Source organism: Dipodomys spectabilis, unplaced genomic scaffold (genome assembly GCF_019054845.1).
Source record: "Dipodomys spectabilis isolate Male_0828 unplaced genomic scaffold, ASM1905484v1 ptg000440l, whole genome shotgun sequence".
Taxonomy (NCBI): Eukaryota; Metazoa; Chordata; class Mammalia; order Rodentia; family Heteromyidae; genus Dipodomys; species Dipodomys spectabilis.
Window position 1 is genome coordinate 1,558,152 of NW_024871117.1, and position 11,025 is coordinate 1,569,176.

An 11,025-nucleotide genomic window follows, 5' to 3' on the forward strand; every position below is an offset into this window, starting at 1 on the left:
CATTACAAACAATTCACAATTCTGTATGTTACTTACTTGAATATCACATTAAATAGTGCATCATTAAAGTGTGGCAAAACATTTTATCTCTGCCTAAATACATGATTTTCTGTTATTGGATGTATCAAAATGACAAAAACTTCAATATATTTAATTTTCCTGAGAGAATATCTATGCTTATTTATGTGCTTAACTTAAATTTCTTGAATTCTGTGGCATCATTCCTTTTCATTATCAATATATTCCTTCTGTGATAGGTTAATGCTTGTACCAAAAATTTCTTAATCTGAAATATTTACTTAGGTAATTTGAATTATAGTGTTTAGAACAGAACTTCATTTGTTTCTCCAGCACAAAAAAATACTACAAAATAAGGAATGAGAGGTTGTAAGAAGTTTAAAAAGCTAGGCAAGAATATTCTAAATTCTACCATATGTGTACTAATATTTATCTTAGGGTGATTCAAAGTGAGATAAATATGTCATAATATTTCTTGAAAGTTTATATTTAAAAAGTATTCATGATTTTCAGTTCTGTCTTCTAAACTTATTCTTTAGCTTTTGTAGTTGACTGATGGTGTCATCTTGTCATTCATCACTTAGAAGATGATTGGTGTTCAATCACAAAACCAGCAAGAGAATGTCACCAGCAGGAGATTTTTCTGTTCTGACATGTACATATCCCTGTGGTGGCTAGGGTAAACAAGACAAAATTAATTTATTGTAAATAATAAATAAACATAATATTTATTTAGCATTTCTGTAAATGATTATTTTCAGTATTAAGAAATTTATTTTATTTATTTAATGATTGTTTGCTTGTTAATTAATTAATTAATCCAATAACTTACTATTAAAGAATAGTAGGTGAGTTAACAGGTTAAAGAAAAACAATGGCAGGGGCTTGGAAGGTGGCTCAGTGGTAGAACGCTTGCCTTGCATGCCTGAGGCCCTGGGTTCGATTCCTCAGCACCACATAAGCAAAAAGAAAAAAGCCGGAAGTGGTGCTGTGGCTTAAGTGGTAGAGCGCTAACCTTGAGCTGAAGAGCTGAGGGACAGTGCCCAGGCCCAGAGTTCAGGCCCCACGACCAGACCCTCCCCCCGCAAAAAAAAGAAAACCTATGGCAATACAATATTCTGTGGATATTTGGAAGTTTGAATACTTTCTTTTCTTTAGAACTTTATTAGGTATTCTACAAAAGATATTCCAAATCTCCTACCAATACTTTCTTATATCCATAAGTTAAAGCTATATGTTGATTTTATTGGGCAGAAACTGTCATCAAACCACGTCAAATAATTGGCTTACTATTATTATTATTGTTATTATTATTATTATATGTATTGAGATTACTGGTGATTTTACTGCTAAGATTTAAAACATGAATAGTGACTGGAATGCTGCAAATCAAAGCTTATGGCTCATACCTGTAATCCCAGCTATTCAGAAGTCAAGATCTGAGGATCGCAGTTTAAACCTATCCCAGGCAGGAAAATCCATGCAACTCTTATCTCCAATGAACCATCAGAACACCGGAAGTGGCGCTGTGGCTCAAGTGGTACAGAGCTTGTCTTTGAGCTGAAGAGCTCAGGGATAAGCCCCAGGTCCAGAGTTCAAGCCCCACAACCGACAAAAAAAAAATGCTACAAATCATTATGAATAGGAATCAGATATGTGAATAAACAGGCACTTATAGTGCATTTTCCCTGTATACAATGTATGTTTTCAAACTAAGAAATCGTGTCATCTTTGTAATCTTTGTAAATTTGTTCTTGACGCAGACTCAACATTTCAGAATACTATTATAATTATTCAAAAGCTTAATAAGTCATCGGTCCATAGAATTAGATTTTTTTAATTTACCTAACTTTCTTATCCAATATGAATTGCATAGCACATACTGGAGAGCAAATATGTCCATTTTGTATTTTACATGAATCTTTTTTGTTGTCGTTTTATTTGAAATCGATTTTACTGTCCTAAACTATTTGTGATATTTTTACATTTTGTCTTAGATAACACTGCCAGAATTTTAACCCGAAAAAATGGCTTCAACAGACATGAAATCAGCACCTATCTCTTGCCTGTGGTGATATCCGACAATGACTACCCAATTCAGAGCAGCACTGGCACGCTGACCATCCGAGTGTGTGCCTGCGACAGCCAGGGCAACATGCAGTCCTGCAGCGCCGAAGCCCTGCTCCTTCCTGCGGGCCTCAGCACTGGAGCCTTGATTGCCATTCTCCTCTGCATCGTTATCCTGCTGGGTAAGACACCACCAGGGCAGCTGGACCACCTCCCAGGATCCTACTCATTAGGTTGATGAATAGGAAGTGTTGCTATTAAAACATCTTCCTCCCCTCAAATAATGCCAAGGTCCATTTAACTTAACGATTCAATATTATGTGTATGAAAATACCTGTTCAAAATGTGCATTTGTATAGATATTTTTGTATGTGTGTGTGATTGGAACAACCCATTGCTCCAATATTGTTTAGGGTGACAGAACTTATTCAAAAGCAAATAAAACTGGAAAGAAAGGAAAACTCCATGTCTTTTAGGCCAGCCACACAACTCTTGGTAGCTTTGCTGAATGTTGTGATGGAACCAGATGTTCTCTGAAGGCTCCTGTTCAGAGGACAATGAAGAAACAATGATAATAATCAGAACCCCCAATTATCTCATAGCCATCCAGTCTTTGCACCCATGTGGGGTGTGGTAACAGACCCTAATGCAGATTCCTGGATCATCCTCCAAACTGTTATTTTAGGAGAGAGTGGGAACTGAAACAGTCGGCAGAATACAGTATCTTCTCTGCACTACCCCAGCACGTTTGAAAGCTGGATATGAGCAGATCTCAGTAAGATGAAACAAAGAGAAAGATGCAAGCTGATCATTTTTTCTAGAGGCATCTTAAAAACATTCACTTAATTTTTAAAAAATCCTTCTAGCTACCTACACACAATTTCCAAAAAAAGTTACCTTACATTTAATTCCTCTTTGTAAAATATGGATTTGAGGCAGAACATGACTTTTCCATGTATAAGATAGAGTAATCTTAATTTCATTTGTCAGAATATGCAAGTTGATAAGATTTTTATTTACCATTTAACTTTCTACAAGGCATGAGGATATATTTCTGTCACCCCAGTTACTTGGGAGGCTGAGAATAGAGATTTCAAGATTGAAATTGCTTTGGCAACATAGTGACACAAATACACACACAAAAAAACTCCACAAAATGAAATTTAAAGAAGTAAACAAAGAACAATTTGGCTTACTATCAATAAAGTATACACATTAAGAAAAGCCCATATACGTAGTTTCCAATATTTGAATCAAGTTAAAATGTGAATTATATATTACGTATTGGAGTACATATTTTAAATTGTATAGGTGAGGTCATGCTGCTGAAATATTTATTATAAAAGAAAACACAGGAATATTAAACATAGCAAAGTTTTATTTAATGTCTACTAGCTATTTGAACACTCATTAGCACTCTATAAGACTTTTTTTCTATCTTGAATAAACTAAGTGTTACATTATGGATAGTTATCTGTACTTCATGCACAGTCACAGTAAAGACTGGACATGGTTGACATATTTGCTAAAGCTCCATAATTTTTGAGTGACTGAGCCACAGCACCTTGCTATTAGTCCCTGCTTCCTTAGTTTCCAATGACATCCGCAGATTACTTCTTGTTTTTTATCCTTGTGTCCGGTTCAGTTCTCCCTCACTCTTCCACACTCATTGAAACAATTGTAGAATAGCCTTTAACCTGGTTTACTTGTCTCCAAAATAATACTACTTGGTTTTATACCCTATAAATTGTGTGTGTGTGTGCATATATATATATATATATATGTATATGTATGCACACACACATATATAAATAATGTTTACATATATTTATATATTTATTTATATATAATATATAAGATATATATATATATATTTATATATAATATATAAGATATATATATATATATGTGGCACCAAGGAATCGAAACCAGGGCCTCATGCATACCAGTCAAGCATTATACCACTAAGCCACAGTCCTTACCCACATTGTGTGTGTGTGTGTGTGTGTGTGTTTGCCAGTCATGGGGCCTGAACACTGGGCCTGGGCACTGCCCCTCAGCTCTTCAGCTCAAGGCTAGCACTCTACCACTGGAGCCAGAGTGACACTTCCAGCTTTTTCTGCTTATGTGATGCTGAGGAATCAAACCCAGGGCTTCATGCATGCAAGGCAAGCACTCTACCACTGAGCCACCTTCCCAGCCCCCCTACATTTTAAATGGCTGTTGAGAAGCACCTCTCCCCCCCCACACTACAGAGTATATATACTTTCTAGTTGCATAGCTTAAAAGTATTGCTGTGGGGAATTCTTCTAATCCTGATTGAAAATTATTTTCTGACACTCCAACCATCAGAGAAATAAATTCATACTTGGAACCAATTGAAGTATATGTTCACTCTCCTCCCTCTCACAGGAACATTGTTTATTGAGCAACATTGGTTGATAATAAATAATGTGGTGTACCATCTTTGAATCACTCATTTCTGTGTGTGTCCATGAATATACCAATCTAGACAAAATATAATGAGATTTTTTAAAATTAAAATACATATTCTCCTATTTTATCATAGCTTGCTTATTATAATCATTTTAGCCTCAAAATCACATATAAGTTCATTAAAACTCTTGATTCTATAGGATTAACAAAGCTCAAGGTTGACAACACAAATTTGAAGACAAGTAGTCTGAGCAATATTAATAAAATAAGCAAATATCACTGCATATACATTTATATAACAATACAATAATTTTCATTTTTTTATTTTATACATTTTAATACACCTCATTCAAGAAATAAAGATCACTCTCTTATTTTCTTAATTAATTTATGCTTGTTTCTCCAAATAATTTTAAATAATCAAGACAATGAAATTTGGGTGAGATACAAGGAGGAAATTCCATTGTAATCAGGAGTGCTGAAATTCAAATTTCCTGTTGAGTTCATATTATGAACATTATTTTAATTGTTAATACCAGTAGCATTTATTAGAATTTTTTTACAGAAGAGGTCTTTTTTCTAAAAAGTATGTGTTTTTCTGTGGCTCTAACTTTTTACAATGCATTTACTCAAGGTTTATACATGTTTCTTGTAGTTAATTCAATATTGTAACTTACATATTCAGTTTGTAATTTGATCTAACAATGTTGGGATAGTTATATTTGAAGGCTTTTAATTTAAAATAAAGCATACATCTCTAAAAATTTCTAAACATCTTTAAATCTGCATGATGTCCAAATAACTTGGCCAGTTTTATTTTTAATGAGTTCTTTTAATACAGTGGGGGGGGGGGGGAACCAAGGAAACCCTTGAGCCAAGCTTTCTAGTAGAAGTCAATACATACCTTGTGAAGAATGTTTTTCTATAGTTTACCGGAATATGAAAAATTCTCTTATTAGGAAGTGAATTCAATTTTTCTAATTTTAATGTAGCATGTTATGTCACTACTTACGTCAAAAGATCAATACTTCCTGTAAAAAGAGGAACTAACTTCTAGCGGTTCTTAGAAAAATAGGCAAACTCTAAGTCAGTCTACCTGAAGAATCTTCCACATTGCTTTAGAAAGGAATCAGAGGAACTACTCTTGGAAATCTGATTAGCTAAATGCTTCCCCACTCAAACATAAATAAATAAATATATATACACACGTATAAATATATATGCACACACTAGATGTGTATATATGTGTATATATATGTGTATGCATGTGTACATATACACATATATGAACGTATGCACACGGTGAGTCTTAGGGTGTGACTTGGCCGTCCACACAGCTTTGTGTGCTTTATAGCTTATTGATGGCTTATTCCCGACATGTGCAGAGAGGACTGCTAACGGACCCTCTTGTCTTTCTCCCAAGTTATAGTAGTCCTGTTCGCAGCTCTGAAGAGGCAGCGCAAGAAGGAGCCTCTGATCCTGTCCAAGGAGGACATCCGAGACAACATCGTGAGCTACAACGACGAGGGCGGCGGCGAGGAGGACACGCAGGCCTTCGACATCGGCACCCTGCGCAACCCCGCGGCCATGGAGGAGAAGAAGCTCAGGAGGGACATCATTCCAGAAACACTCTTTATCCCCCGGAGGACGCCTACCGCCCCGGACAACACGGATGTCCGGGATTTCATCAACGAGAGGCTCAAAGAGCACGACCTGGACCCCACGGCGCCTCCCTACGACTCTCTGGCCACTTACGCCTACGAGGGCAACGAGTCCATCGCAGAGTCGCTGAGCTCCTTGGAATCAGGTACTACCGAAGGAGACCAGAGCTACGACTACCTGCGAGAATGGGGCCCTCGGTTTAACAAGCTAGCCGAGATGTACGGCGGCGGGGAGAGCGACAAGGAGACCTGACCAGCCCTGCCCTGCCCAGGCGTACTGCATCCGGGAGAGCGGGAGAGCGGGAAGGAGGAGCCCTGCCCTGCCCCTGCCCCTGCCCCTGCCCCTGCCCCTGCCCCGGCCCCTGCCCCGGCCCCTGCCCCTGCCCCTGCCCCTGCCCCGGCCCCGGCCCCGGCCCCGGCCCCTGCCCCTGCCCCTGCCCCTGCCCCTGGACGGTGTCTCCACTTCCCCATATTTGAGATTCAGGAGAACGCTCCTGCAACTCAGCACAATCTCCCTCATTTCTTCCTTAATTTGCTCATTACTTACATTAACTCTTTCCTATAGGATGTCTCCTGGAATATATATGACATTTTATTTAATCACTTCCAAAAGCCAAAGCTATGGAAATTTCGTGTTGTCCATCTTAGTAAATAAAAAGAATTTCAGAAACACGAACAGGATAGTTGTCCCTTCCGTAACCTCACAAAGAAGCGCTTCTGTTAGATTCCTGCCCTGTCCTTGCAAATAAAGCTTTTCAAAGGTGAAGAAAAAAATAAATAATAAAAAGGAAATGTATGGCCTATCCTGTTCTGTACATTAAATTTAAGAAAAAAATGTACATGTGGTGTTAGTAGGTGTGGTATGCAACCTGGTATACAAACGTTGTGCAATTTCATTTCATCAAATTCTATCTGCTAATGTTTTATATTTATATTTTTGTATTTATTTTTTAAAAAAATAAACCGGTTTTTACAACTATTTTGTTTCCAGCTTCTTTTATTTTCCTCCTAGGAAGAAAACTTCTCCAGGAAATAAATACCTTGCTATAAAATTACATTAACCCCAGGTAAGAAGAAAGTCAAAGTCATGATAATTAATATTGAAAGCTCTAGCCAAATTAATATAGAAGGTAAGAATTATTGCTTCCAACAAGTTTTTATGCTGATAGTAATCATTTGCAAGCCTCTTAAATATCTATCATTTGAATAAATTTAAAATACTGCTATACTTGTAATAAGATATAATTTAAATTATGTTCATATTTTCTGAATTAGTTCCCAGAGGAGTAAAACTTTTTTTTCTTACTTTATATGGCATTCTGTTATTGAATTTTATAAGCAATAGTAGCTCAGGTAGAACTTAGATTGACATAATAGTTTAATGGGAAAATATATTTGCTTTTTGTGATGAGTTAAAAATATCTAGTATGGATAGCCTTAATGCTGAAAATTCTATGAAGATAAAATTTTCAAATATATATATATATTGCATATATATATATGCAATCCATTGTATATATAAACAATGAAGTTTGCTTTTCGGTCAGTAAATGACTCAATATACAGCAAAAGAAAATACAAATATGGGCAGTGAATCATCCAAAGTTAATGAGAATGGGAGTTAACTGTCATTGATATCTTATTCCTCAAGCAAACATAACTTTTATATGAATGGAAAGTTTATGAGATTGAGATACACAAGTACCAGACTACATTGGAAATGAGAGATGTGTGCACTAATTAGAGAAAATGCTACAGTTTTGAAGTAAGTGAGGGTGACATATTGACATATAGTTAATGCAGAATTAATTATTTTAATCTTTGCTGGCATGTGTCAAGGGATGAGACTTTGAACTTTTGTTTTTTTGGAATGGTCATTTCTTTTTTTCTCATTTCCAGCTCACATCCTTCATCTATACATGCTTTGATCTGTATGGTAGTATTATTGTGGAAAGAAAAACAACCAATGTACTCTATTCAAAAGTAGAATCATACTTAAAATTCAGGATGCATCAAATCACACATATTAACGATTCATCTGAAGACTTCTAGTCGAAGAACCTATGAATTCATACTGAAGGCTGGCTCTCAAAAACCCAAAACCTTCTTATTTATATTGCACTGCAAGTAGGGAAATACCTTTGCTATCTTAGAAAGATTATTCGTTAAAGGCAAAATTGGCTACATATGAAAAAGGAAAAGAAAAAATGTGCATTATACACTATGAATCAAAGCATAACTTTAATTACAAAACAATTTTAAATATTAGGCACTGTTGTTTGACATTGATATTACAGATCAGCCATTTTTTATTACTATTGTCTTATTCAGTTATTTTCAAAGTGACATTGTCATTTATTTTGTCATCTAACTATTTAAAATATCAAGGATTTTGACAGTTATATCTGGTTTCATCTAAGCTAAATTTCTGAAAATTATGTTTAATTCATGTGTGTTTTTTGACAAGACATGGCCAATATTATTATACAGACCTGTTCAGTGGTAGATATCCCAATTGCTAGTTAGCAGTGGAAGTGGTATATTAGCTTTGACTTGTTGATAGTCTTGAAATCAAATTGTATGCATATCTTGCCTAATTTTATAAATGTTCCCCTTGCAATTATCCTCTTCCAAAGATATGCCCAATGTATGCATCATGTTATGTCTAAAGTTTGTTTTCAGCATAAGTTGGGCAACATCTCTCAATATCATATTATTAATTCTATTAAACCAATGTGGGGTTTCCAGTTATCCACCAATTTATGACCTTCATGAAATATTTATTGAGAAACTATTATAAAATAAAGGAATGTTTTATCCTTAGACTTGTAATAAATCATATATAAATATATAAAAATGTAATTCTAGAAATAAAATGAAAATATAAAATATTATTGAAAAATGTTTGAATTCATTAAAAAATACTAGCCTTTTCTAACACTCAAGTTCTAAATGCAAAATTATAAAAAGTGTTCTGCCTTCCCTTTTAATAATTTACATAATCTGATAAATAAAAATAGCCATAAATCTATTGTTCATTGGAAATAATAAACAGCTTCCATTGTTCATCAATACACTCAGTAATGCATAATTTGAGGCTGACATTTCTTTCTAAACATATATATATATATAAAATAGATATATATAAAATAGATAATGTTACATAACTATAATTTTAGACATTTACTGGTAGATTTCTACACATAAACTATGGCTTAGGTATTCTAAAATAAACAACCTAATATTTAAGACTAAGGATATCTTCATGGTTTAGTCCATTTGTCAACATATTAACCCAGGCTTATAGAGTTAATATATCTATTTTAAACACATGTATTCACATATAAATTTAAACTGTGATAGACTCATTCCACAAGATAGTCAAGAAAAATGGCTGGCAAGCTCAGTTACAAATACATGCCAGGCGCCAGTGGCTCACGCCTGTAATCTTAGCTACTAAGGAGGCTGAGATCTGAGGATCAAGGTTCAAAGCCAGCCCACGCAGGAAAGTCTGTGAGACTCTTATCTCCAATAAAGCACTAGAAAACTGGAAGTGGCTCTGTGGTTCAGAGTTCAAGTCCACAACTAACCAAAAAAATAAAAAAATACATGTACAGACACTCATTAAACGATTCCATCTTCATGTGTATGTGTATGCTTCCCACCTTTCACTAGGTACTACAAGACCTTGTTTTTTTTTGTCGGTCGTGGGACTTGAACTCTGAGCCTGGGCGCTGTCCCTCAGCTCTTCAGCTCAAGGCGAGCGCTCTACCACTTGAGCTACAGTGCCACTGCCGGTTTTCTGGTGGTTTTTTGGAGATAGGAGGAGTCTCACGGTCTTTGCCCGAGCTGACTTTGAACCGCGATCCTCAGATCTCAGCCTCCTGAGTAGCTAGGATTACAGGCGTGAGCCACCAGAGCCCGGCAAGACATTGTTTTTAAATACTCACATCAAAGAGTAAAAGGTGGAAGTAGTCCTGCATTTATCCAAAGTGCATTATTCATGATTAATAGCGACCATGTAAGATTGTTTGGAGGATTAAAATTAAATAAAGCTCACATATTTTCAATTTATTTGAGAGCCAGAATGGCTGAGGCTTTTCCTCTAACCATTTATGTACACAAAATTTTATATGTAGGCTCAAAGGTAATAAGACAGTATAGAAAGTGAGAAATAAAACTACTTTAATTCAAAAATGAGGTCTGTCTTTTCCTCTAGTACTAAAGGAAGTCCATGATGCCCGATAATGGCAGTCACTTACAGAATAACGGATCTCTTTTTTGCTTTTTTGCAATTTTTTATTGTGATTAGTGATTTGACAAATTTCACAAATTTCACAGCATTGTGGGATAGTGATACTTAGTTAGAGTCACAAACACATTCTAATCTTCATGAGTCAAATTGTCTTTACTGTGATCTATAAAGTTAATGAGTTCTATGAGTTTTGAAAAATACAGCTATTTCTTCCACATAGGGTGATCTGTACATTCCTTTCCTTTTGCTTAGTGTCAGCTGTTCCCTCTTTCCCACTCATTCCCTCCCTCCCATCGCTGCCATTGAGTTGTTTAATTGATTTTGATCAATGTCCAGTGCATCTGAAGGGTCCCGCTGTTGTATGTTTTCCTCTGTTTCCCTCTGGTTTTGTGTCCTCCTCCTAGTTTCCCTCCGATGTGCACATACATACTATGTATGTGGTGAGCAGCATGGGGTCATTTAGTAATGATTGCACCAGGTGGTGGAGGGCCTTTGTTTCTCCAGTCTTGTTTACTTTGTCCTATCATCTTAGTTTGGGATTTAACATACAGTTATCAGGGATACCATGTACCATTTGTCTCTTTGCTC

At 35.8% G+C, this 11,025-nt stretch overlaps 1 protein-coding gene across 3 annotated transcripts in view; it reads left to right on the top strand.

Moving 5' to 3' along the window:
* Positions 1 to 6,435, top strand: part of Cdh10 (cadherin 10) — an 83,715-nt gene extending 77,280 nt beyond the window's left edge. For 2 of the 3 annotated variants that reach the window (XM_042668505.1, XM_042668506.1), the window contains 2 exons: positions 2,016 to 2,267; positions 5,945 to 6,435. In XM_042668505.1, the coding sequence (XP_042524439.1) occupies positions 2,016 to 2,267; positions 5,945 to 6,435 (743 nt within the window). The remainder of the gene's footprint in view (positions 1 to 2,015; positions 2,268 to 5,944) is intronic. The other variant, XM_042668507.1, reaches the window with a different exon arrangement.
* Positions 6,436 to 11,025: the final 4,590 nt, after the last annotated feature.